At 47.7% G+C, this 27,950-nt stretch overlaps 2 protein-coding genes across 10 annotated transcripts in view; one reads left to right on the plus strand and one right to left on the minus strand.

The window, feature by feature from the left end:
- Window positions 1–2,474: 2,474 nt before the first annotated feature.
- MRAP (melanocortin 2 receptor accessory protein) lies at window positions 2,475–26,786 on the plus strand. Of its 4 annotated transcripts, none has more exons than XM_008986566.5 (3): window positions 2,475–2,533; window positions 18,448–18,547; window positions 23,517–24,114. In XM_008986566.5, the coding sequence occupies exons 2-3, from the start codon at window positions 18,492–18,494 to the stop codon at window positions 23,833–23,835; spliced, it is 375 nt and encodes a 124-aa protein (XP_008984814.1). In that variant the 5' UTR covers window positions 2,475–2,533; window positions 18,448–18,491; the 3' UTR covers window positions 23,836–24,114. The 4 variants fall into 4 exon arrangements, with proteins under 4 accessions (XP_008984814.1, XP_008984816.1, XP_002761413.1 ...); XM_008986568.5 differs by lacking the exons at window positions 2,475–2,533; window positions 23,517–24,114 and adding exons at window positions 3,042–3,266; window positions 26,684–26,786; XM_002761367.7 differs by lacking the exon at window positions 2,475–2,533 and adding an exon at window positions 3,042–3,266.
- Window positions 26,075–27,950, minus strand: part of URB1 (URB1 ribosome biogenesis factor) — a 77,525-nt gene continuing 75,649 nt past the window's right edge. For all 6 annotated transcript variants that reach the window (XR_013530556.1, XM_035283317.3, XM_035283316.3 and 3 more), the window contains one exon: window positions 26,075–27,174. Coding sequence is in view for 5 of the 6 variants with exons in the window: in XM_035283317.3 (XP_035139208.3) it covers window positions 26,993–27,174 (182 nt within the window). In the remaining variant the exon portion in view is untranslated. The remainder of the gene's footprint in view (window positions 27,175–27,950) is intronic.

The following is a 27,950-nucleotide window of genomic DNA, read 5'->3' on the forward strand; positions in this document are numbered from 1 at the left end:
CTGATTCTTCCCTAGGGGCGGGCTGTGCACATGGCCTGCTTGAGCCCACTCGCCCAACTCCCTCCCATCAGGAAGCTGCTGACCAGTTTTAGATGTTTTCTCTCTATTAGGGGCCTGCCTTTCCCGGGCACCATCTGTGACCAATTATTACTTTAGAGAGACATTGACAACTGTGTATGTGGGGGGAGCCCTCTCCCGCCTTGCTCATACCTGAGTAGCTACCCATTGTCACAGTATTAGTCTGCTTGGTCTGCCCTAGTACTCCAAAGTCCCACAGAGTAGGTGTCTTAAGCAAAAGAAATGTGACTGGGCATGGTGGCTCAGGCCTGTAATCCCAGCACTTTGGGAGGCCAAGGCGGGTGGATCACCTGAGGTCAGGAGTTCAAGACCAGCCTGACCAATATGGTGAAACCCCATCTCTACTAAAAATATAAAAATTAGCTGGGCATGGTGGCACACACCTGTAGTCCCAGCTACTAGGGATGCTGAGCCAGGAGAATTGCTTGAACCCAGAAGGAAGAGGTTGCAGTGAGCCGACATTGTGTAACTGCACTCCAGCCTAAGTGACAGAGCAAAACTCTGTCTCAAAAAATAAAAAATAAAAATAGGCCAGGCACAGTGGCTTACACCTTTAATCACAGCACTTTGGGAGGCTGAGACGGGCAGATCACCTGAGGTCAGGAGTTCGAGACCAGCCTGGCCAACATGGAGAAACCCTGTCTCTACTAAAAATGCAAAAATGAGCTGAGTGTATTGGCACATGCCTGTAATTCACAATGTAAAAAAAGTTGTCGGAGACAAAGAAAAAAAAAGAGAAAATTAGAAATGTGTTTCCTCACAATTCTGGAATTGTCAATGGGCATCTCCTCCCTAGGTCTTCCCATCACCATCTTTCTGTGCCTTGGGGGTATCTCAATCTCCTCTTCTTACAAGACACCAGTCATCTTGGATTAGAACCATTATCCTGGCTTTTTAACCTAATGATCTCTTTAAAGATCCTATCTTCAAATGCAGTCACATTCTGAGATACTGAGGGTGAAGGCTTCAACTTAGGAATTTTGGGGGAGCACAATTCAGCCCAGAATAGCGGTGTTATTTGCACAGTTGTTGTGCACACCTGGGAGGCATGTGTACAGCAGTATACACAGACACATCTGGCCACTCTGAGTTGCTGGATGGTGTCCACCTGCGTCAGGCGTGGAAAAATCCACTCCCCTTCCCATACCTTGCCCCGTGTCTCTTCCACGTGGCTGTTCCTGAGTTGCATGCTTTTATGACAAACCAGTCATCTGGGAAGTACACTGTCCTGAGTTATGTGTGTGAGCCATTCTAGCAAATGACATAATGTCAGGGTTGAGTTACACTGTAGGACACCCAGTCAGTGGCTGCCAAGAATAGGAAATTGCTTTGTATGGAAAAACCCACGTCTGGTGTTGGAAATAGATGCTTGGTGCCGCAAAGAAAAATCAGCACTGAGACAAAGGATCTTTCAGCCAATGCAATTTTTGCTCACTGGACTGCAGGAAGAGTACACCTAGTAGCCATCGTGCCACGAGAGTACAAAGAACAAAGGGAAACACACAACTTTATTTCTTACGCATCTGGGGTCATCCTTACTGCTGTATCTGATCTCCATTGGCTGGAAGCAGACCTCACAATCTAACTAAAACCCAATTAGCTAACAACTTAAAACTTTTCTAAACAGGTAAAAGCAGTGGAGAGCTGGGACATGCCTGTGAGCACGTCCAGCACAGATATCTTGGTTACAGTACAAGGACACAGAATGTACTACGTGCCTGTAAGCACGGCATGTCTAACAGCTACGTAGGATAGGGCTTCACAAAGTTATTAGCACACTTATTCTTTAACAATAAAGGAAACCTTAAAAAGGAATTTTTCCACTTCCCACATCTGGTGTCAGAAGTGCAGAGTGTAGATGGAGCAAGGGTTTGATTCTATTTTTCACGTGGATTTTTTGCCCCTCACTTTGGAAACACAAGAACTTCATTCCTCCCCTTCTGGTCAACTGAACTGCCCTTAAAGTGCCCCCCCAAGGGACACCTCAGGCATGGCATACCACAGCAAAACCAGCAGAGGGGCTCGAGTGAGCCGGGCTGGACTGTCTACACTGTCAATACCCAGATTTGTTCTGACAGTGTAGACCTGAATCAAGAACACAGGAAAGCTGGGCACATTGGAGGGAAAGGCCCCCTAAGCTGGGTGTTTTGGCTTTCCAATTCTCAAAGGCTCAATTCTAGGGTTCCTCTCACATGTGGCCCTGCACATTCCAGACGTTCAGAATGTTCTTCTTGTTTGTGTCCGAGGATCTTAGAAGAGGGTGTATTGTTCGGAGTCAAGCCCTACAGAAACCCGGAAGAATCTGCGTCACATGGGGTGTCAGCCAAGCACTGAGTGGACTCTGTTTCCCAAGAGCTCGAACCACATGGGGTCGTGGTCCAGATAAACAGCCTTTTGAGTCTGAAGAAATGCAGCCCGCTGGCTGGTTCTTGGGGGCTTGGATAAAAGCGGAGAGGTGCGTGTTGTTGGGGCGGGGGCTCTCTTCTGGTTTTAATTAACTGGCTGTGAGGACATGCCAGAGGTTTACAAGTTCAGGACTGACATCACTCCGTTTCTGCCTTAAGATATTGAATCTAAGCCAGAAGTTTGGTGGTTGCTCAATAGCACCAAAAATTGCTGAAATGTAAGTCAAGGGCACCGCTGGGCTTGCATTTTATTTGTTTTGTTTTTTAATTTTTCAAGTATTTAAGGCAAAAAGCAATTGTCTTTCTAGCCCTATTGGGCATCTTCTAAGAGGCCCTGGGCATCTATTTCCTGCCTGGCTCCCTGTCCTTACGCAGAGAGGCATCCCAGAGCCGCCCTGGATAGCTGTTCTCTCGCCTCTCTGCTCTGTTTGCCTTGGAGTTTTATCAAGAAGGGGCAGGACAGGAGACTCTGCTGCATGCTGGAGATGTGAGGCACACCCCCCTGACCTTCCAGCCAAACAGCTCTGATAAGTGGGCAGGCCTTGAGTCTGGAGACCCACAGACACACTTGGACGATTCCTACCGACATCAGTGAGGCAATCTCCTCCCAGGGGCTTGGCGCCTGGCTCCAGAGGCGAGGCTGCTGGCCCGGACACTGACTGTCCAGTGCCACAGACATGGTCAATGGGACAAATGCCTCTGCCCCATACTATAGCTATGAATACTACCTGGACTATCTGGACCTCATTCCCGTGGACGAGAAGAAGCTGCAAGCTCACAAATGTAAGTCTGAACTAAAGGAGCCAGCCAGACAGAGGCTGCGGCCGGCCCAAATGACTGGGCACTCCCGGCTTTCTCTGCATTTACTTATTAACTCCAGTAGACATCACAGGGAGGCAGCAATGTGGCCAGTTCACTCGTAGATATAAATGAATGGAGCTGGGAGAGGAACTGTATCTGTTAACTTCTCTAAGTCTGAAATTAAACCTGCTAAGTCACAAAGACACTTTGGAAACAGAACACTTATTTTTTATGGTTTAATATTATATATTATGTTACATTTATTTAATTTTATTTTTGAGATAGGGTCTAGCTCTGTTGCCTAGGCTGAAGTGCAGTGGCGTGACCATAGCTCACTGCAGCGTCAACTTCCCTGGCTCAAGTGATCCTCCTACCTTAGCCTCCCAAGTAACTGGGGCTGCAGGCACGTGCCACCATGCCTGGCTAATTTTGCGTATTTTGTATAGCGTCATGTTATGTTGCCCAGGCTAGTCTGGAACTCCTGGCCTCAAGTGATCCCGCCATTTTGGCTTCCCAAAGTGCTGGTGTAAGCCACTGTGCCTGGCCAGAATATTTTCTTAAGGACAGATTTCTTGTTTAATATGTTTGGGCCTCCTATAAGCTGAGCGAGTTTCCTCAAATCAAAGATTTGCCTTTTCCATGGTCTGTATTTCGATTTGGGAGAGTTATTCTCTCCATCCCTAAGATGCAGGATTTAATGATTTTTATTAAAATGCCAACATACGTTTAACCTTCATGGTCGCAGCAAGGACAAACCAGCACGAGTTTGCTTCTCTTTGCTCATCTGCCCTTGGATTCCTTATCTCTTGGCTAACACGGCACTATGTGGACACTCTTCTCTGAGGAGTCCAGCTGCTTGATCACAATAACAAATGAGATGAGTAAGTGAGATGAAAGCAAAACAAAAGCAAAACCCTGGCAGGTTGGGTCTCAGCCCTGGTAACCCATGCGCTACCGAGTCCGTAAGAAGTCTTGGGTTTCTTGGCTATTTAACTCACTATAATCACATACTGTCTGTCAAACAGTAAATACAGGGTTGGCTGCAGTGGCTCATGCCTGTAATCCCAGAAACTTGGGAGGCCTAGGAGGGAGGATGGCTTGAGACCAGGAGTTCGAGGCCGGCCTGGGCAACATAGTGAGATCCCATCTGCACACACACACACACACACACACACACACACACAGAAAAAAATAAAGGCAGGCTGGGCGCAGTGGCTCATGCCTGTAATCCCAGCACTTTGGGAAGGCTGAGGTGGGTGGATCACTTGAGGTCAGGAGTTCGAGACCAGCCTGGCCATCGTGGTGAATCCTTAAAATTAGGGTCTCACTAAAAACACAAAAATTAACCGGGTGTGTTGACACACGCCTGTAATCCCAGCTACTTGGGAGGCTGAGGCTGGAGAATTGCTTGAACCCAGGAGGTGGAGGTTGCAGTGAGTTGAGATCATGCCACTGCACTCCAGCCTGGGCAACACACCCAGACCCGTCTCAAAAATAAAATAAAATAAAATGAAAAAAAAAAAGTAAATGCAGTCATTTGAAGGAATTGGATGATTTTCACATGAAAGAAAGATAGTTACAGCCTGGCGCAGTGGCTCACACCTGTAATCCCAGCACTTTGGGAGGCCAAGGCGGGCAGATCATTAGGTCAAGAGATTGAGACCATCCTGGCCAACATGGTGAACCCCGTCTCTACTAAAAATACAAAAAAAATTAGCTAGACATGGTGGTGCTGCCTGTAGTCCCAGCTACTCAGGAGGCTGAGGCAGGAGAATCACTTGAAACCAGAAAACGGAAGTTGCAGTGAGCTGAGATCGCACCATTGCACTCCAGCCTGGTGATAGAGCGAGACTCCATCTCAAAAAAAAGAAAGAAAGTTACACATCAGCTCAAAACTAGATGCTACTATTTAATAAAGTGAGCCAAAGCCCAGGTATACTAGAACGCTTGGGGACAGCCGTCTAGAATGTCTTCTTAGGTAGACCTGTTCCAGTGTCATTTATAACTTCTAGAAGTCAAACGTAGGCACCCATCTGTGTTTGCTGGGCATGTGCTATGTCCCCAGAACTGTGCTGTAGCTTTTGGGGGGACAATAGGTTTGGTGTGTATTTTCTGATGTGAGGCAGATAATCATGAAATGAAATGCAGATTTTTCCACATACTGCACAACTCACGATAAGAAGACATCCAGGGAGAAAGCGGCAGGGCTGAAATGAAAGCCTACTGGTGCATACGGCCAGAGGTTCAGAACTGCAGGCTACATATCCGCCTGGACAAAAATGCCAGCTTGCGCTCAGAAAAGTCTTTCTTAAATTAACAAAAATTAGGCCAGGTGAGGTGGCTCACACCTATAATCCTATCACTTTGGGAGGCCAAGGCGGGTGGATTGCCTGAGCTCAGGAGTTGGAGGCCAATCTGGGCATCATGGCAAAATTTCGTCTCTCCTACAAATACAAAAATTAGCCAGGCATGGTGGCAGACACCTGTAGTTTCATCTACTCAGGAGGCTGAGGCACGAGAATCACTTGAACCTGGGAGACAGAGGTTGCAGTGAGATAAGGTCGTGCCGCTGCATCCCAGCCTGGGCAACAGAGAGAGACTCCATCTCAAAAAAAAAAAAAAAAAAAAAAGTTATTCAAGTTACATATCTTAGGGGAGAGACATAATTACTCTCTCCCAAACCTTCATACAGACAATGAAAACCATGAAATCTGTAATTTGAGGAAATTACCCAGCTTATTGGAGACCCAGGCAAATTAAACTCTATCAGGAAATCTATCTTAAATAATATATTTTGGCAGTCGCAGTGGCTCACACCTGTAATCCCAGCACTTTGGGAGGCTGAGGCAGGCAGATCACCTGAGGTCGGGAGTTTGAGACCAGCCTGACCAACGTGGAGGAAGCTCATCTCTACTAAAAATACAAAAATTAGCTGGGTGTGATGGGGGCTGCCTGTAATCCCAGTTACTTGGGAGGCTGAAGCAGGAGAATCGCTTGAACCCAGGAGGCAGAGGTTGCTGTGAGCTGAGATGGTGCAACTGCACTCCGGCCTGGGCAACAGAAGCAACACTCCATCTCAAAAAAATAAAAATTATATATATATTTGAGGCTGGGTGCTGTGGCTCACTCCTGTAATTGGGAGGCCAAAGCAGGCAGATCACCTGACATCAAGAGTTCGAGACCAGCCCGGCCAACATGAAGAAACTCTGCCTCTACTAAAAATATGTGCATGTAATCCCAGCTGCTCTGGAGCTGAAGCAGGAGAATCCCTTGAACTGGGAGGCAGTGAGGTTGCAGTGAGCTGAGATCGCGCCATTGCACTCCAGTCTGGGCAACTAGAGTAAAACTACATCTTAATAATAATAATAATATAAATAAATAAACTATTTTTCGATTAGTGGTATTATGCTGCAGCTTTGCAAATGGTGCTTGTGAAGCACACTGAGGGAGATCCTTAGGGAGAAGTTAAGAGGTCTGAGGAGGGGCAGGTCCCAGCAAGTGAAGGAAGGTGATATGGTTTGGCTGTGTCCCCACCCAAATCTCACCTTGAATTATACTCCCATAGTTTCTACGTGTTGTGGGAAGGACCCAGTGCCAGCTAATTGAATCGTGGGGGCGGTTTTCCCCATACTGTTCTCACGGTAGTGAATAAGCCTCATGAGATCTGATGGTTTGATGAAGGGTTCCCCCTTTCACTTGGCTCTCATTCTGTCTTGTCTGCCATCATGTAAGACATGCCTTTCACCTTCCGCCATGATTGTGAGGCCTCCCCAGCCACGTGAAGGAACTGTGAGTCCATTAAACCTCTTTTTCTTTATCAATTACGCAGTCTCGAATATGTCCTTATCAGCAGCGTGAAAACGGACTAATACGGAACGTTTCCTAGGGAAGATACAGAGAAACTGAGCCTGTAGGATCTACAGGAATTTGCCTGATAGACAAAGGGCTCATCCAGGTAGAGAACAGTTACACTCATGTATGCAGAGAGGCTTCCTGGACCAGGATGACATGGGTACTTACAGCAGCGCAAGAACAGACTAATGCAGCCTCCCACCCTCTTTTACAGTGTGAGAGTTGTGGGAGGAAGTTTTTGGGAAAAGTGGTCAAGTTAGGAGCTACAGGCCACATAGGGGCCAGATTCTCACAGGCCAGCCTCAGAGGACTTCCTGCCAGCTGTGCAGGTCATTTAACATTGTAAGTAGGGGAAAAAACAAAAGCCAATTTGCTTGCTAAAAATATCCCAGTGGCAAAAAATGTAAGGGTGGCGGGTGACAGCTGAAACTATGTGTGATGTGCTGGGGATGGAAATATAAAGTTGAAAAGAATCCCGCCCTTCGCAGTGGGCAGTCTGGGAAGCGGAGGCCAACTTAAGTGAGTGAGTGAGTAACCCACGGTGTCTTAGATATGTCTCTGTATGGAAGCAGACGGAGCACCAGGCCCAGAGAAGCCAAGTGACTTGCTTGACGGTGCCCAGCTAAATATTTGCAGAGCAGCCGCTTGAAGTCCAGGTTCCAATGCCTCCAGGGCTGTTCCCAGGGCATTGTCATGATTAGGGGGCAGACTCTTATCAGAATATATGAACCGGGGAATAGGAACCTGGATCCCGCTACTCAACTGTGCCCGACACATATTAGGCAGACAGTAACTTTTTGTTAAATGAATGAACCAACGATGTGAAACAGGCAGCTCTTGCACAGATTGTTAACTTTCAAGATGGATGTCTGTGTCCATTATGAATAATTGCCTTTCAGCTCTGAACACACCCTTCAAAATATGCTCTGAGATAAACCATGGGGTTCCATTCAGAACTCCTCCTTGGAAGTGAGCACAGTGTCAGCTGTCTCAGGAGAGGGATCTGGGGCATGACAGGAGGGTTGGGTGGGGGGTCAGCAGTGAGGTCCATATGAGGACATCTGGTGGAACTGGCTCCAGTCACTGGCCAGGGCATGGTTCCTCTGACATCTTGCAGCCTCAGTGGGGAAATAACCTCTTGACAGCCATTTCCACAGGGAAATCAGAGTCCTGTGCACCCTGAAAACCACCCCATGGTTCAATTCACCTGTGATCTGGGGAGCACTCATTGCCTCCTGGCCAGCCCCCGACTTGCTCCCACCGGCACTTTGAAGGGTCGTCCATTGTTGGTCCATCAGCTCCAGGCCAGCCCAGGAAGTCTCTCTGATCTGGTGGCCAAACCACACTCTCTCCAAAAAGATCTGAACCCTTTCCAAGTTTGCCTTTTCTTGAACCAGTCACTGGCCAGGGCATGGTCAAAGGGCCAAAATTCCTAAAAGCCTCAACCCTCAGTCCCTCAGAATGTGACTCTATTTGGTGATAGGACCTTTACAGAGGTTATAAGGGTAGGCTGTGATCCAATCTGACTGATGTCCTGATTAGAAGAGATTAAGAAACATGCACACAGAGGGAAGAAGAAACAGAGAAGATGGACATTTATAAGTCAAGGAGAAAAGTCTCAGAAGAAAGCAACCCTGCTGACACCTTGATCTTGGCCTTCCAACCTTCAGAATCTTGAGGACAGAGCTTTCTGTTGTTTAAACCACTCAGTTTGTGGTACCTTGTTATAGCAGCCCTAACAACTAATGGATGTGGGCACTCTCCTTTAGCCCTAGGGAACCTTATGAGGTCTGGAATTCCTTTATGCCTTACAGTTACTCTTTTATCATCTTTAATAGTTCTTCATCTTAAACTTCCCTGTTTAACCTACTCTATGGCTTCTATCTCCTGATTAGGCCCAGGCTGCTACAATATCCTTCCAGTCCTTTTTCTCATGAATCTGCATAAATGTATGGAACCAATACTCTGAAAGAGCAAGATGTATCAAGTGCACTCAGAAGGCTGCTTTAGTTTTTCTGTCAACTGCCTGCAAACCTAATTAGTGGCACTGGCTCTATCCATGCCTCACAGCTTCACCACTCTCTCTTAAATTTGAAGAAATGTTGCAGTTACTTTAGTTACCAAAGCAAATGTCCAGTCCCATGAAATACGTTTTTAAAATGTTTAAAAACAAACCATCCTTGAATTCCATTCAAGGTTAGAGCTTCCCATTTCCCCAGCATGACAGAATGGATGTTTTTCCTTTATTTGCTCTGCCAGCTCCTCTCTCTGTTCTCAGACAAACCCCACCTGGAGTCACTCCACCATCAGCTCTGAGCCCACCCTCCCTCAAGACCCTCTAATGTTTCTTACACTACACACAGCTTTCTCTCTGACACCAGGATGGCAGCACCCCCCTCTACCCTGCTGCCACCAACTGCTAAGCCTTTTGCTCTGGAGATTTTCTGGAGCACATGCCAGACTCTAGCCTGACTCAAGGGCAGGGGAAAAGCCTCTGATATGGTTTAGGTCTGTGTTCCCACTCAAATCTCATGTCAAATTGCAATCCCCAGTGTTGGGGGTGGTGTCTGGTGGGAGGTGATTGGATCATGGGGGCAGAGTTCCCCTTTGATGCTGTTCTTGTGATAGTGAGTTACTGCTCGTGAGATCTGGTGGTTTAAACATGTGTGATGCCTCCCATGGCTCCCTCTTGCTCTGGCCACGTGAAGACGTGTCTGCTTCCCCTTCGCCTTCTGCCATGACTACAAGTTTCCTGAGGACTCCTCAGCCATGCTTCCTGTACAGCCTGCAGAACTGTGAGCCAGTTAAACTTCTTTTCTTCATAAATTACCCAGCCTTAGGGTAATTATAGCAGTGCAAGAATGGACTAATGCAGCCTCCCACCCTCTTTTAGAGTGAGAGTTGTGGGAGACTCCACACACTGTCTCGTCTGTCACCTCTAAAAAAAATTCTTCAGAGCCAAGCATCACAAAAATCAAACTTTAAGTAGTTGCCACCTGCCTTAGTCTGATCAAGCCAATGTAACAAAATACCATAGATGGGTGGTTTAAACAACAGAACTTTATTTTCACACAGTTCCAGAGACTGGAAGTCCTAGGTCAAGATGACAGCAGATTCAGTGTCTGGCGAGGTCTCCCTTCCTGGCTTGCAGATGGCCACCTTCTTGCTGTGTCTTCTGGTGGCCTTTCCTCAGGGGGCACGGGGGGGAGGGGGGCACAAATGAATCCTGTGTCTTGTCCTCTTCTTAGAAGGACACTAATCCCATCATGGGAGTGCCACTATTATGATGTCATCTAAATTTCATCAGATGAGGGCCCTGCCTCCAAATATTGTCACAGTGGGAATTAAAGATTCAACATATGAATTTTGGGGGACACAACATTCTGACTATAACAGCACCTTTGGATTGGATTTCAGCTAAAGCAGCCAGAGAGTGTCTACTATTAATATTTTATTAGTTAATATATAAAGTAATATATACATGATACTAATATATTATTATTAATATATAGGTATTAATATATCATCATATATAATAGGATCTCACTGCACTGTGTTTCGTACTCTGTTCATAGTGACCTCATATTTTGTTTTTTCATGTCATTAAATATTCCTTCACAAAAATTTTGCATGGCATTACAGAAATTTGTATCTTTGAACATACAGATGCTTCCAGGATTTTGCTGTGGTAAACAATGGCCTTGGGGAGAGTAAAACTTCTTCCACTGTTGTGTGTTAAGCGAAACTTTTACGTGTACTTTTGTTCTCAGTATTTGAATTCAGATTAAAAAAATGTCTAAAATAGGCTAGAGCAAAAATCTGTGTCAGGTAGTCTCAGGGATGCTGTTCTCTGGCTTCAGGCATGGGGTGAGGTGAGCATGCGTCAGGTGAGGGCAGATAGCGGTCATACCGCAGAAAGCAGGTGACTTACCTTTGCTGACTTCCTTGCTGATGAATTCAACTTTTCTTAGCTGGTCAGTTCTTTGGAGCCTGGGTCTCCTCCCCAGTCAAACAAATCAGAAAAACATCACACCCCAGTTCTGCAAACCTTCTCTGCAGTAATACACACCAAAAGCAGGAAGAAGCTGAGGGTGGATCCCAGAGCCCAGGGATGCTTTGAGATGGGAGTAAAAAGGCACAGCTCTGGCTCAGGTGTTTTCAATAGGCTGGGCGCAGAGGCTCAGACCTGTAATCCTAGCACTTCGGGAGGCCCAGAGGGGCGGATCACTTGAGGTCAGGTGTTTGAAAACCAGCGTGGCCAACAGGGCAAAACTCCGGTGGCAGGTGCCTGTAATCCCAGCTACTCAGGAGGCTGAGGCAGGAGAATCACTTGAACCTGGGAGGCAGTGGTTGCAGTGAGCCGAGATCATGCCACTGCACTCCAGCTTGGCAACAGAGTGAGACTCCATCTATCTACACACACACACACATACACACACGTTTTCACTAGAACGCCATTTGGGCAGATGGCTGAAATGTGTGAGGACAGCCTGGGTTCAACTCTTGTTCTAAGTAGAGGAGAAATCAAAATACAAAGAACACCCATGGCTCATGCATTAACCTAACAAGCAGGATGGATTTTAAGATTTTTGTGTTTATGCTCTGATAGGATTTGGATCTGTGTCCCCACCAAATGTCATGTTGAATTGTAATCCCCAGTGCTAGAGGTGGGGCATGGCAGTGGGTGACTGGATGTGGGGACAGAGTTCTCATCAATGGGTTAGCACCATTCCCTCGATGCTGTTCTCATGACAGTGAGTTATGAAATCTGGTAGTTTAAAAGTCTGTGATACCTCCTCTTTCTTTCTCTTGCTCTGGCCATATAAAGTCATGGCTCCCCCTCTGCCTTCCGCCATGATTGTAAGTTTCCTGAGGCCTCCCCAGAAGCAGAAGCTGCCGTGCTTCCTGTATAGCCTGCAGAACCAGGAGCCAGTGAAATCTCTTTTCTATATAAATAACCCGGTCTCAGGTATTTCTTTACAGTAATGTGAAAACAGACTAATATGCTGGAATATTTCCCATCATGTTTGGGCAGATATTTGGAAACATCTAGGGATTTATATATATATATATATATATATATATATATATATTTTTTTTTTTTTTTTTTTTTGAGATGGAGTTTCGCTCTTGTTACCCAGGCTGGAGAGCAATGGTGCAATCTCGGCTCACAGCAACCTCCGCCTCCTGGGTTCAGGCAATTCTCCTGCCTCAGCCTCCTGAGTAGCTGGGATTACAGGCACACACCACCATGCCCAGCTAATTTTTTGTGTTTTTAGTAGAGACAGGGTTTCACCATGTTGACCAGGATGGTCTCGATCTCTTGACCTCATGATCCACCCGCCTCGGCCCCCCAAAGTGCTGGGATTACAGGCTTGAGCCACCGCGCCTGGCTGGGATTTATATATATTTGTATATGGAGCAGTCGGTGCTGATTTGAAGACTGGGCTGCCCTTTCCCAGGGACTGCTCAAAGTCTGGTGTGATTTTGTTGCAGGCACTTGACAGGGATTTTGCCCTTGTGATTTTCAGACAGGGCCTCTGACTGTTCCAAGGCAAAGTTAAGAATCACAACAGTCTGTCGTCAAGGTGGAAAAAGCAAATCTGTTTCCTGAGGCCCTGCCTGAATTGCCTCATTACATGTTTGATCTTCATCTGTGCCCTTTTCTGAGGCTACGCTTAGAAGAAAACCAATCTTACAGAAGCAATACAGATTATTCTAACATAGTGAGTCTCCAGACACCAGCCTAATTCTCCCTTTCAGAGAGCAGGATGGGCTGATTTCCCTCGAGTAGTGCCTGGTTTAATGCTTGATTATTTACCTCTCAGGTCAACATATCTTCTTCCCTTTAGTTCTGGGTTAGGAAGAACTGGTCACAGTTCACACTGACCTCTGCGGACATGCTGCTTCAATAGGATGGACTGTCATCTGCTTCTCTGAACATTGGAAGCAAGAGAACAAAGAGACATCACCAATCAATTTCTCTGTACAAATGTAGAAAATTCAAACTACAGATTGAACAAAACAACTCCACATAACTCTTTTTCTCTCATTCAGAGCAATCAATTTCAGGCCTAAACTTTAACTGAAACTTCAAATTCTTCCGCAGTTGATCAGTCCCATGGGCACGACACAAGTAGTGAAAGTAATTTTTAAACAACGGTACCAGAATGTGTACATCTGAATGAATTTCCATCAAGGTGGCCCCCAGGGGGAGGGACTACGCTTAAATGATTCTGCTGTTGCTCAATAACTTCTTGAACTGACATTGTTGGGTGGCCAGGACACATTCTTTGAAACATCTGTTGTGTGTATATCTTTTGAGGATGAATTTTCTTTTTGGAAATAGTTATGATTCACCCAGAAACAAGTGAGGTGAATGAAATGGGTAAGCTGATTGATACCATCTGGATGTCATAAATGAAATAATCTCACAACGTAGCAGAATTCTGTCTATGTGTGAGTCCTTGAAGGTAATTCCAAAAGAAGAATCCTATAAGTGTTTGATCAATTCATGTGTTTTAGTGAGAATTATATGATTCCATGGTAGAGAGAGGATGATTATTTTGAAGGTCACCTTTTACTTGGAATTTTAAGTTCTGGTACATTTACTGAGAATGTCAGTTTCTTTGCTGACTTGGTAAAAATTGGTTAACTAACAGAGTACCGGATGAAACAGAAGTTAGTTTCTCTCAGTCTACAGGGAGGCGGCTCCATGGAGTCCTTAGGAACTCGCATTCTTCCAGCTCATTGCTCTGCCATCCCCGGGATATGGCCACCGTCACCCTCACGTTGCAAGCCATGCTGTACCACATCCATGTTCAGGCAGCAACATGGAGTAAGGGGATAAGGACACACAGTGCTAGAAATCTAGCAATCCCTGGAGGGAGGCTCCTGCAAGCTGTCCTGTGAGGGCTCCACTCATATCTCATTGGTCAGAACCTTGTCACATGGTTCTCAGAAAAGGAGGCAAAAAAATGGAGTCTTTAACCCAGGCGGCCATGTGTTCGGATACGAGCAAGTTTCTATTACGACGGAAGCACACAAGGGCTGACCTTGTTGACAACTAGTAACCTATGCCACAATTCCTTTTTTTTGAGATGGAGTCTCACTTTGTCATCCAAGCTGGAGTGCAGTGGCTCAATCTCGGCTCACTGCAACCTCTGCCTCCCAAGTTCAAGTGATTCTCCTGCTTCAGCCTCCTGAGTAGCTGGGATTATAGGCATGAGCCACCATGCCTAATTTGTTTTTTTGTTTGGTATTTTTAGCAGAGATAGGGTTTCACCATGTTGGCCAGGCCGGTCTCCCACTCCTGACCTCAGTGATCCACCCGCCTTGGCCTCCCAAAGTGCTGAGATTACAGGCATGAGCCACCTCACCCCATAATTCCCTGTACTTCTATCTGATATTTCGGTGAGCTTGAAGGATGCAAAGGTATTACTTGCCACAAATCCTCTGAACAGAAACAGTTTTAGTTCTGTTTATAAATCATTTCATAAACATGGAACAAGAAATGATGCCATGTGCACTACATATACATATTTTAATTCTCCTAACATCTATAATTCCATACAAGTAGTACCTATTATATAGGAACTAATGTCCTCAGCTTACAAATGAGAAGATTTAGAGATCAGCCAGGAAACACCCACCTCCAGATCCTGGGTTCTTAACATTATTATTCCCTAATAAGGAAAAAACCTTTTTATTTTTTATTTTTTTGAGACTAAGTCTCACTCTGTCACCCAGGATGGAGTGCAGTGGTGCGATCTTGGCTTATTACAGCCTCAACCTCCTGGGTTGACCAGGCTGGTCTCAAACTCCTGAACACAAATTATCCTCTTGTCTTGACCTCCCAAAGTGCTGGGATTACAGACATGAGGCAGCAACACCCAGCCACATCTTGATTTTCTACTAGAACTCTGGAACCCAAACATTAGTACAATGAAGAATGGAGAAATGCTAAAACCGTTTATCTAACAAAACAGAAGTGCCTATTCTAAGCAGGAAGCCCGCAGAGTGGATGAATTTGTTAACTCCAAGTTAGGACGAGAATCCCCCAAGATGAAGTGCAGCCTGGCCATGTCGTCCAGAACCATTCCTTGTCACTCCGCTGCTGATGACTCATTCCCCTCATTCTGCCAGTATGGAACAAGAGGGGAAGGAAAGAAAAGAAGGAGGGAAGAGAGGGGAGAGGGAAGGAAGAGAAGAAAGAACTGGCAGGGAGGAGAAGGGAGGAGAGGAGAGGAGGTGGAGTTTCTATGGCTGGATCAGTTTCACTGTCAACCCAGCCTGGGGCTCCCTGTTGGGAAAACCAGACCAGGATGTCTCAACATTTCCAACACTGGAGAGTCACACCTCTTGTCCTTGGAGCGAAATATTCTCTCCAAGCACTCGAGTGAATCTTTAGAAAGAGGAAAAAGAACCGTATTCTCTTACCTGTTTTTTTCAACCGAACATGATGAAAGCGATTTTAGTCCAGAAAATGACTAGCGGCTGAGGATTGCCTTTTGGTCTGACAAAACTTAGACCCCACTTGTCTGAAGACACTGTGCTCTGTGAAACCTGTCACCTTATTTCTTGCTCAGTATCTAAGGATGACGACAAGGACTCAGACAAGTGTCAGTCTGGGAGAAGAGGCCTCTTAGGCACAGAGTTTGAAGCTGTTCCCTTAGATCCCTGGTAGAACTGACTTAGGTGCTGTAAGACCTCAAACCCTGCACTGTTTTTATGAAGGAAAAAGAGCGTTAATGTCTGCAGAAACCCTACAGAATAAAACTTCCAATCACATTTTCAGAAAGCATGTGTACTTTTACACTGTGAGGGTTGTCAAATAGATTGTGACTCTTGGGGAGAGTAGAACAATGAACAGGGGGTGGGCAAGGAAGGCTAAGAGAGTCAGAGGCTTCTTTCAAAAGCCCTTCAGCTGGCCGGACGCCGTGACTCACACCTGTAATCCCAGCACTTTGGGAGGCTGAGGCGGGTGGATCATGGTGTCAGGAGATTGAGACTAGCCTGGCTAACATGCTGAAACCCCATCTCTACTAAAAATACAAAAATTAGCTGGGCGTGATGGCGGGTGCCTGTAATCCCAGCTACTTGGGAGGCTGAGGCAGGAGAATTGCTTGAACCCGGGAGGCAGAGGTTGCAGTGAGCCGAGATTGCACCAGCGTACTCCAGACTGGGTGACAGAGCAAGACTCTATCTCAAAAAAAAAAAATCCTTAAGCTTAGGACAGACAGTCCAACCTCATTTCCCTTTCCCCAGGAATCCAGAGGTGCCTTTAAAAAGTCCACTGCTCTAGGGGACTGCATGAGTTTCTCAGCTTGGAGACAATGAGGAAAGATAAGAGAGCCAGCCTGGGGGGCTTTGCTGTCCCAGCCCCCATGGAGTGTAAATGCCAAGTTGCTGATGAGTATAAGGCACTGCATGCTCATGATTCTTTTGCGAGTACTGTGCCTTTACATTGTACCCTGTTTTGGATTTTTTGTTTCTGTTTTTTTCTTTTTTTTTTTTTTAATAGAGAAGGGGTTTCTCTATGTTAGTCAGGCTGGTCTCGAACTCCTGACTTCAGGTGATCCGCCCACCTCAGCCTCCCAAAGTACTGAGATTATAGGCGTGATCCACTGCGCCCAGCCTTTGACTTTGATTTTTGAGACAGCGTCTCACTCTGTGGCCCAGGGTGGAGTGCAGTGGCATGATCATAGCTCACTTCAGCCTTGAACTCCTGGCCTCAAGTGATCTTCCAGCCCCAGCCTCATGAGTGGTTAGGACTGCGGGCACACATCACCATGCCCAGGTAATTTTAACTTTTTTTTTTGGTAGAGATGGGGGTTTTGCTATGTTGCCCAGGCTGGTCTCAAACTTCTGGACTCAAAGTAATCCTTCCACCTTGGCCTCTCAGAGTTGGGATTAAAGGCATGGGCCACTGTGCCCAGCTCACTACATCTTGTTTTTAATGTTAAATTTTAGGGTTCAAGATCAACTCTTAGGAGTCCTCAGTTTTTCCTTCTATCTGTCAGGGGTGGTAGAGGGCAGAGTTGACCCCCTTTACTCAAATACCACTGTTCACCCTAGAGCCTCCACCTCCGCCTGTACGTAGATTACTCTCACTCTATTCATTCTTTCAGTGGTTTGCACATTCTCTCATTCATTTGCTCACAGTATTAGTGCTGGAAGCACTGCAAAAGTTCAGAAGAGGAGGAGGCTGGGGGTGGAAGACTGCATGTGAATGGGGGAGTAAGCAATTTCTGATGTGCTGGTTTAGCCCCTTCTGAATCCTGAACAGACCCTCACAGAAGGGGCTCAATGAATTCTCCTTAAACTATCATCCTCTAGTAATCCCTTTTGGCCGCACACGTAGGTGTCTAGAATAACCCAGCTTGGAGCATCTTGGCATCACGCAGTTGGCCTGGGATAAGACACTTGCAGACCCTAATTATGAGCTGTATGTCCTTTGCCCACCGCCGTAGACTACCACCAAGAAAAACTGTCGGACTGGAAAGTAGCTCCATAGCAACTTGCCGAACATTCTGGAACTGGAGCCTGGAGAAGGGGCAGGTCCCCTCCTGGCCTGCCAGGTTCTACCCAGGTCCCAGAGAGGCTAAGTGTGTTTCCTGGTTTCCTGTTCCCTCTCCAGCCTCAGGCCACAAATATAGCCATCAGGAGGTGGCAAGAGTGCTTTTTCCTTTTTGCCACAGCCCCTGAGATGAGACTTTCTGCCCAGGAGAGACTCACTATTTCTACCTCACTGATCCAAGCCTGAGCAGACCTAGCCTAACTCCTGTAGAGTGGAAAGGGCCTCTCCACCTGAGCACTGCAGCCCAGTGCACATCCTCCTCAAAGCATCCAACTCTTGGGGTCTCTGAAGCTGTTCCACCAACGGCCCCTGGGAGGCACTGCATCCCTCCGGGGGCCCAGAAGTCCCTCCTGATACGTGGAGCCGCCCACAGCCCTCTCCTCTCCCTCCCATCCTTCAGGACTGTTCCTCTGAGCAGCACTAGGAGCCCGGTGAGCAGATGCATGGGGGTGGCGGGCACATAATTCCATTCACTGTTTCCTCTTAACAGACAATCACCCTAAACAGACCCCGTGGCCAGCTGCCTTGAGAATAAAACACTTCCTGGCTTCGCTGTTCTTTCCCAAAGTTATTGTTAATGGAAGATCTTCCCCATGGTAACAGCTGAGAGGCTGGAGGACAACCAAACACTCAGGGCCCTCGTTCCACAATACCCAGGGCTCCGTACTAATCCTCGGTGTTGCCTGACGTCAACGTCAAACTGACACTGAGATGCGTCTCCTCCTCCCGCAGATTCCATCGTCATCGCACTCTGGGTGAGCCTGGCTGCTTTCGTGATGCTCCTCTTCCTCATTCTGCTCTACATGTCCTGGTCGGGCTTCCCGCAGACGAAGTGAGTAAGAAGGGGTGTGGGTCTGTGGGTAACTCAGATGCTGTCCAGTGAGTTAACGGTGCAGGTCGAGTATCCCTCATCCAAAATGCTGGAGACCAGAAGTGTTTCAGATTTGGGATTTAAAAATATTTGCATTATACCTACTAGCTCAACATCTCAAATCCAAACATCCGAAATATTCCAGCGAGCATTTCCTTTGAGTGTCATGTCAGTACTCAGTAAGTTTCAGATTTTTGGATTTGGGATGCTCAACCTCTGTCCCTACAACGGCATAGTATTCAGCAATGAAAAGGGACAGAGTTCTGATCCGTGCTACAACATGGATGAACCTCAAAAACATCATGCTAAGTGGCCGGGCGCAGTGGCTCATGCCTGTAATCTCAGCACTTTGGGAGGCCGAGGCGGGCGGATCATGAGGTCAAGAGATCGAGACCATCCTGGTCAACGTGGTGAAACCCTGTCTCTATTAAAAATACAAAAAATTAGCTGGGCATGGTGGCGCGTGCCTGTAATCCCAGCTACTCAGGAGGCTGAGGCAGGAGAATTGCCTGAACCCAGGAGGCGGAGGTTGCGGTGAGCCGAGATCGCGCCATTGCACTCCAGCCTGGGTAACAAGAGCGAAACTCCGTCTCAAAACAAAAACGAAAACAAAAAAAAAACCATCATGCTAAGTGAAAGAAGACAGACACAGGGTGGTCCAGGAGGACGACTAGGGTTGGTTGCCATTATGGACTGTTAGGTCCCTTACGGACAGAACTCCATTCACACAAAACATCCAGAGCAGGCAGATCCAGAGAGAGAAAGCAGATTATCAGCTGCCTAAAGTGGTGGGGAGAACAGGGAATGGGAAATGACTACGGATGGGTTTCTTTTGGGGATGATAAAAATGTTCTAAAATTAAGCTGAGCATGGTGGCTCATGCCTATAATCCCAGCACTTTGGGAGGCTGAGGTGGGTGGATCACTTGAGGCCAGGAGTTCAAGACCAGCCTAGCCAACTTGGTGAAACCCCATCTCTACTAAAAATACAAAAATTAGCCAGGTGTGGTGGCACACACTTGTAATCCTAGCTACTCAGGAGGCTGAGGCAGAAGAGTCGCTGGAACCTGGGAGGCGGAGGTTGCAGTGAGCCAAGGTTGTGCCACTGTGCTCCAGTCTGGGCAATAGAGTGAGACTCCATCTGAAAAAAAAGTCCTTAAATTAAGTCAGGCACAGTGGCTCACACCTGTAATCCCAGCACCTTGGAAAGCCAAGGCAGGAGGATCACTTGATCCCAGGAGTTTGAGATCCTGTCTCCACAAACATATATTTAAAATTAGCTGGGCATGGCGGTGCGCACCTGTGGTCCCAGTTACTCGGGAGGCTAAGGCGGGAGGATTGCTACAGCCTAGCAGGTCAAGGCTGCAGAGAGCTGTGATCACACCACTGCACTCTAGCCTGGGTGATACCGCAAGACCCTGTCTCCAAAAAAATGTTCTAAAATTAGATAATGGTGATGGTTGCACAACTCTGTGGATGTGCTAAAGATCACTGAATTATACTCTTTAAGTGAGTCAACTTCATGAAATGAAAATATATCTCAGTACAGCTGTTCAAGAAGATGAAGCCAGCATGACAACCTGGGCTTTGAGTCCTGCTGGCCAGCTCGTCAGAAACATCAGAGCCTCACCTTTGGCCAGGCGTGGTGGCTCACACCTGTAATCCTAGCACTTTGGGAGGCCAAGGTGGGCGGATCACCGGTCAGGAGTTTAAGAACAGCCTGGCCAACATGGCGAAAACCCATCTCTACTAAAAATATCAAAAAAGTTAGCCAGGTGTGGTGGTGCACGCCTGTAATCCCAGCTACTCGACAGGCTGAGACAGGAGAATCCCTTGAACCCAGGAGGCAGAGGTTGCAGTGAACAGGGATTGCGCCACTGCACTCCAGTCTGAGCAAGAAGAGCAAAACTGTCTCAAAAGAAAAAGAAAGAACGATCCTTACCTTAAGCACCTCCGGTCATTATCTGTTATCAGAGGCCTGCTGTGTGCCACTAAATTGGAGGTGAAATCCAGGGCTCTAAGCACTGATTGGAACCTAGCTTGTTTTCTGTTAATTCCTGTTAGAGGATTGGCTGCCACCTCCAATGTTCCCTTCTAGGCTAAAGGGCCCCCACAGCTGCTGCTCTCCTAATGACTGTTCTTAAGAGGGACCCTATATCTTGCCATTGCTGACCCAAAGAGGGCCTGTCCAGTGGCTGCCCCATGCCCTTGGCAATGTGTGCCCCACAAAAGGGCTGGGGCCAGTCCGATTCTTGTCTTTGGAATTTGGAATCTAGAAGCTGAGAGACAAACCTGGTGGTTGTGAGGCTGCCCTGAGTAGTCCAGGAGGACTGGGGCTGGGTGCCACTGTGGACCATTACAGCCATTACAGACAGAAGTCTTGGGGACTGAAACCCTAAGTGTGGGAAGCTGGTCAGCAGAAACATGAGCCGAACTCTGAGGAAGAGCTGAGGGGCCTTGAAGCCCTGAGCCAATGAGTCCCACACCAGGTCCTATGAGGAGCCGTGGACACGAGCATTCACAGTGCCTTAGTGTTCCCTGTTGCTGTAACAGAATACCTGAGACTAGGTGATTTATAAACAAAAGAGGCATATTTAGCTCATGGTTCTGAAGGCTTAGAAGTCTAGGAAGCATGGCACCAACACCTGCTCAGCTTCTGGTGAGGGCCTCGTTTTGCAAAAAGAACTTACCTAATTCAGTCTAGAGAAAAAGAGATTCATCCATTGGAATGAACTCACTACCTCTTAAAGGCCCCACCTCCCAGTATTGCCACACTGAGGACCAGGCAACCACATGAGTTTTTGTGGGGACAACCACACCACAGCCCAGTTTCACCTCAAAGGGGCCTCTGATTCTCCTCCCCGCCCCCACCTGTGTCACCCACCAGGGCTACACTTGCCAGGCCATTTCTGCTCACCTTTGGTCACATATGGAAGGTAGCTTTAGAACAATAAATAAATTCATTCTCACTCTCGCTTTTTTTTTTTAGACGGAGTTTCGCTCGTGACCCAGGCTGGAGTGCAATGGCTCGATCTCGGCTCACCGCAACCTCCGCCTCCTGGGTTCAGGCAATTCTCCTGCCTCAGCCTCCCGAGTAGCTGGGATTACAGGCACCCGCCACCATGCCCAGCTAATTTTTTGTATCTTTAGTAGAGACAGGGTCTCACCATGTTGACCAAGATGGTCTTGATCTCTTGACCTCATGATCCACCCGCCTCGGCCTCCCAAAGTGCTGGGATTACAGGCGTGAGCCACCGCGCCCGGCCTCTTTTTTTTTTAGACGGAGTCTTGCTCTATCGCCAGGCTGGAGTGCAGTGGCACAGTCTTGGCTCACTGCAACCTCCACCTCCTGGGTTCAAGCGATTCTTCCGCCTCAGCCTCCCAAGTAGCTGGGACTACAGGCGTATGCCAAATGCCTGGCTAATTTTTGTATTTTTAGTAGAGACGGGGTTTCACCATGTTGGCCAGGATGATCTCGACCTCTTGACCTCGCGATCCACCTGCCTCGGCCTCCCAAAGTGTTACGATTACAGGCGTAAGCCACCATGCCCAGCCCATTTTAAACACATTTTTACACCCGAGACACATCTGAGGGATAATTGGGTGATGTCATCTTTCTTTTCTACTCTTGTGAGGTGACCTGCAGCCGCCCTGTGCCAGGAAGTGTGCAAGGATCGTCAGTAATCCTCCTGGTGCCAAGTTCCCCAGTCTGGTCCAGGAAGCCCAGGGGCTGCCCTCTCCATGCCCAGTTCCCACGGGAGGGATACAGGCCTTCTGAGCTATTCACAGGGGCAAATTGATGACACTGGGTATCCTGACCACAGTGCTTACTAAAGAAAATGCTCTCAAGGTACTTAGTAACAGACCCGGAATGCGCAGGGCAGCAAAGTGGATCCTTAGCAAGATTTAGGAGTCACTTCCTGAGGAGCTGACCTTCCCATGAGGAAGGGAATGAAGGAGGCCATCTGAAAAGAGGACCTCTGCCCAGCGGGCTCATCACCTGGTACTTTTCATTCATATCAGCACTGTAACCGCATTTAAAGTCATTTTATACAGCATCTTATTTCATCCTGAGGATATCTGTGAGGCAGTATTGTCCTATTTTATGGATGACATTGAAGGCAGCTGGGAATTGATGGCAGGGGCTCACTCCAGGCAGCCATGTCCACTGCCCCGGCACCTCCCCAGCAGGAGAATCCACCCAGGGAGGACACATTTCTAGCCAAGTGTATTAGTCTGTTCTCAGCTGCTAATAAAGACATACCCGAGGCTGGGTAATTTATAACAGAAAGAGGGTTAATGGACTTACAGTTTCACAAGGCTGGAGAGGCCTCACAATCATGGCAGAAGGCAAAGAAGAGCAAAGCCATGTCTTACATGGTGGCAGGCAAGAGGGCGTGTGCAGAGAAACTCCCCTTTCTAAAACCGCCAGATCTCACGAGACTTATTCACTATCACGAGAACAGCAAGGGAAAAACCTGCCCCATGATTTCATTACCTTCCACTGGGTACCTCCCACGACACCTGGGGATTATTACAATTCAAGGTGAGATTTATGTGGGGACACAGCCAGATCATATCACCAAGATACAAGTTGCCTTGGGGTATGGATATAAAATGAGCTACACTCAGATACAGGGCTGGATGGGAGGTCAGCCTGCGCCCCCGCCTGATCCTAAATGAATATAGAAAGAAGTGGCCTCCAGCGAAAGACCTGAGGCCTAGTTCCCAACAAAGCACTTTCTCTCTTCTGAGATTTCTCTAGAATGGCACCTTTGTGAGCTGGCTCACCCTTCTCAGGAATTTGCCTGTGTGGCCTTCTCTATGGGGTCTGGACCGATGGCAGGTATAGCAGGAAAACCCCCAGCCCTGCGGTATGGGCTGTTCTGCAGCAATTTTGACGCCTGCCTCCCACTCTGCTCTGTTCACAGGAACAGCCCCAAGCACCACCAAACATGCCCCTGGAGTCACAGCCTCAACCTTCACCTCTGCATCCCGAAGTGCCTGCCGTGCCGCTACCGCAGGGAACCCCAGGGGACCTCACAGGCTCTGGTGCACTCAGTGGAGCCAGGGAGCAGAACTGGCTCTGACCAGCCGCTAAGACAGGAGAGCTCCTCCACCTTGCCCCCAGGGGTCTTCCAGACGCACCCCACTCTCCTCTGGGAAATGACCCTCGATGGGGCTCCTCTCGTCAGGAGCAAGCCCAGCAAGCCTCCCCCTGGAGACAGGAACTCTCAATTGCAGAACTGATGTCAGTGAATCAGGGCCATAGCTGCGAGAACTGGTGAAATCAAACCAACCTGGATACATACATCTTCGTTCTTGGAGGCTGTTTGCATGTAGCAGAAAGGGCACCTAGGTCAAGTGCAACTGGAGCAGGGGCATCCTATGCCTTTGACAAAGACTGCAGTGGCCCCTCGAGCGCAGAGATCATCCCAGGTGTTGCTGATTTTATTGAGCATACTTAGCCTGCTTGTTTATGGCTTATGTTTGTTTAGGGAATAAGAAAATAAAATATATGCAAATCAAGAGGAAAGGCTGTTTGCTTACTAATCTTTACCATGTCACTTTACCATTACTGTGCAATGTGTTATCAGCCCTGAGTTCACCTGCTCCATCTGGACCTTTGTCAAGATGCTGGGTAGGTTCCCATCCAACCTCCACCGACACCCTCTGGCTCCCAGATGTGATGGCACCTGCCCCGCCAGGTCAGCTTGCTGTAGTCGGGGGACCTGAGTCGCAGCTTCAGCCTCCCCATAGCTTTCAAAGACAGAGCCCGAGGAAGTTGTCTCCCCTGGAGGGCAGGCAGCCAATCGCTGTCAGCAGCCAGACCTGGTAGGCAGGGCCTATGCCCAAATGCTGTCACAGAACATGAAGAGCCTTGGAAGCTGGCAGCAAGGGTTTCCTTCTGGATGTGACTCTGTGGGGTCCCTGAAAGATCTAGTCTTCTAGTGCCCAGCAGCCTTGGCCCTGGAGAGGAGACAGCATCACATTGCAAATCCCAGAAAACTCACGTGTCCCCTACAGCTTTAAGGCAGGGAGGGAGTTGGTGGGCTTTATTTTAAAATAACTGTTCCCCCCCTCCTTTTTTTTTTTTTTAACCATACCATTTACAATATTTATAATTTAGCATTTTCTATTTCAAGTCAGGTGAAGACCATGTACAATCTATTCTCCATGGGGGGAGATTCCCTTCCTCCACACTAAGTGACTGGAAAATACACCAACAAGGTCAGGGCAGTGGATTTGGAAGGGAGAACAGAAAAGCAGGACTGATGAGCTCCAGAGACGCGGAAACGAGGGTGAGCTGCTGAAAACCGGTCCTCACTTGACTGAGCTGGGACTCGGCTTCAGAGTCCTGGTCGCCGCCTGAGGTTGCATGTATTTGACTTGCTGGGTTCTAAGAACCTGGGAGGCAGCTCGGGCCTGGAGCTGGGGATGAAGCTGTGAAATCCACCCAGCCTGCTCGCTGCCCCTCTCTGTGACCCCAGAGGCATGGGGTTCAGGGATATTCCCCAGACAATGTTTTTCAGGCCAATGCCCTCTGGATAAATGAGCAGAGGTCCCTGTGACTAAAGGAGTCCCCATAGGCCACGGAGAGGTGGGTAAAGATAAAAGGGAACCAGGAGAGAAGGCTTCGCTGGAGCAGTGCTTGCCTGAGTCCGGCTCGGACCTAAGTGTGGAATTTCAACTTCAGGATAGTCTCAAAGAATAGTGTTGTAAGGTTTATTTGGGTAGGAAAGGGGACAGGGGAGGCAACTGACCCTTGCTTTGCAGACAATGAGCCCTATTTGTGGGGAAGGGGCTGTATGCTGATAAGCATTACTCATGCTTTGGTTAAAACTTTAAGTCACCAGCTGGGCGCGATGGCTCACGCCGGTTATCCCAGCACTTTGGGAGGCCAAGGCGAGTGGATCATCTGAGGTCAGAAGTTTGAGACCAGCCTGGCCAATCTAGTGAAACCTTGTCTTTACTAAAAACACAGAAATTAGCTAGGCATGGTGGCAGGTGCCTGTAATCCCAGCTACTCTGGAGGCTGAGGCAGGAGAATCGTTTGAACCTGGGAGGCAGAGGTTGCAGTGAGCCAAGATCGCACCACTGCACTCCAGCCTGGGCAATAGAGTGAGACTCCGTATCAAAAAAACATTTTTAAGTCACCTAAAACAGAAACTATTGTCAAGAACCCTGGTGGAAAAGTGTAACTGTTTCAGACAAAACCGAGCAAATACAGCCAGCACTCTGTATGCTATATGGCAAACAAAAGCACCGCATCCTAGGCTGCAGAATAGACCCTGAGCCCCAGCTGCGCGAGAGTTAGAAAGGAACAGACAGAAATTTTAACTGAAAAACACAAAATTTCATGATTTTTGTCAGCTGCAATACCAACTAATATATGATCATTAACAGTAAAATTCTGACCTTTAAAATAAACGCAGAACATTTGTGGAACAAAAATAGCCCCTTAACATCAATTAAAGGAAAACACAAAAACCTTACAAAAATAGACATTTATTAAAGCAGTTATAAAATTCAAAACCCCCACTTTGAAGTATAGCTTTAAAAATTACAGGCTGTCTTCTCAAAGCAGAGGTCAAATTACTTTTACACTTTACGGATTCAGTGTGACATCCTTTTATTTAATAAAATAATTAACAACCACTGGCAGAAATTAACTTACTCAAAAAGTCAAACTAAACTTTGTTGTGACTTTTTATAGAAAAATAAGTTTTATTTTATTTATTTTTTTGAGATGGAGTCTTGCTCTGTCACCCAGGCTGGAGTGCAGTGGTGCGATCTCGGCTCACTGCAGCCTCTTACCTCCTAGGTTCAAGCGATTCTCCTACCTCAGCCTCCCCAGTAGCTGGGATTATAGGCATGCACCACTAGGCCTGGCTAATTTTTGTATTTTCAGTAGAGACAAGGTTTCACCAAGTTGGCGAGGCTGGTCTGGAACTCCTAATCTCAGGTGGACCACCCGCCTTGGCCTCCCAAAGTGCTGGGATAACAGGTGTAAGCCACAGCGCCTGGCTGAAAAATAAACCGTAAACATCTCTCTTCATTTTCATCAAAAAATATCTGACACCTTAAGACAGTTCAGCTTTAACATGCATGAATCTCTTCAGCATTCAGAAGTGCTGCCTCAACTTGAACTATTTCCGGTGGATGAGCTCCAAGCCCCTAGAGAGGAACGGCTGGCCTGACAAGGCACTGGAGGGGCCTCATGGCCTGGAAGTCCCCACATTCCCTCCCTGCAACTCACACAGGAACGAGTTTATAATTTACTGGCCAGTTCAATAAAGTCCTTCCTGTGCCTTCTCTGGAAACCCTTGACTCAACAAAACTTCTAGAAGCTGGTGCCGTGCTCGAGGCTCTGGTCATCAGGGCGTAAGGCGCCGGCTGGCAGGGGTCAAGCATCCAAGGCTGCACTGGCAATGTCCTTGCACAGCACGACGATGGCCTCCACTTCACTGCTCAGGGCATCGTCTGTGGCCTCACACACCATCCGGATGTGGGTTAAGAGAGTATCCGGCCGCTGGGGCCCTAGCCAGACATCCTTTACATAGAGGGACACCAGGAATGCTGCGGAGGCTGAACAGGAGCAGGGGATAGGCTGTTAGGATGCACACATGCTCAGCTGGAAAACGGGTCATCCTGCCCATGACATACTGGCTTTGCCAAGTGCCCAAATGAACCGCGCCACCAGCCTGTGCAACCCAAGTGAGCTGACCGAGATGACAACTCATTCTGCCTTTGCTTAACTTTCGTGTTATCTTTTTTATTCACTTTAACATTTTTCTTTTCTTTTCTTTTTTTCAGACAGGGTCTCGCTCTGTCACCCAGACTGGAGTGCAGCAGTATGATCTCAGCTCGTTGCAGCCTCGACTGCCTGGGCTCAAGTGATCCTCCCACCTCAGCCTCCAGAGTGGCTGGGACTACAGGCGCATGCCACCATGCCCAGCTAATTTTTGTAGAGACAGCGTTTCACCATGTTGCCCAGGCTGGTCTAAGGTCATGTGCCTACCTCAACCTCCCCAAGTGCTAGGATTACAGGTGTGAGCCACCATGCCTGGCAAAAATCTATCTTTCTTCTGACGAATGTGTATGGATCCCCTCAAAAGCTGTTACAAGACAAGTCTCTTCCTGTTTCTGACTGCCAATGCCAAGAATGAGACTGAAGTTTGAGAAGAATTTGCCAGAATCGTTTCATACCATTTCTTCAGTGGCATGAATGAGGAGGAAGAGAAAGCTTTGCAGGCAAAAAGACTCAATTCCCCAACTGCGGCCAGACCAGAGGACGAGGTCGCCCCTGCTACCCGGTGAGCCCACCTGCTAGGCTGTGAGCCCCTCCCTCCCCTGCACCCCCA

Source organism: Callithrix jacchus, chromosome 21 (assembly GCF_049354715.1).
Source record: "Callithrix jacchus isolate 240 chromosome 21, calJac240_pri, whole genome shotgun sequence".
Classification (NCBI taxonomy): Eukaryota; Metazoa; Chordata; class Mammalia; order Primates; family Cebidae; genus Callithrix; species Callithrix jacchus.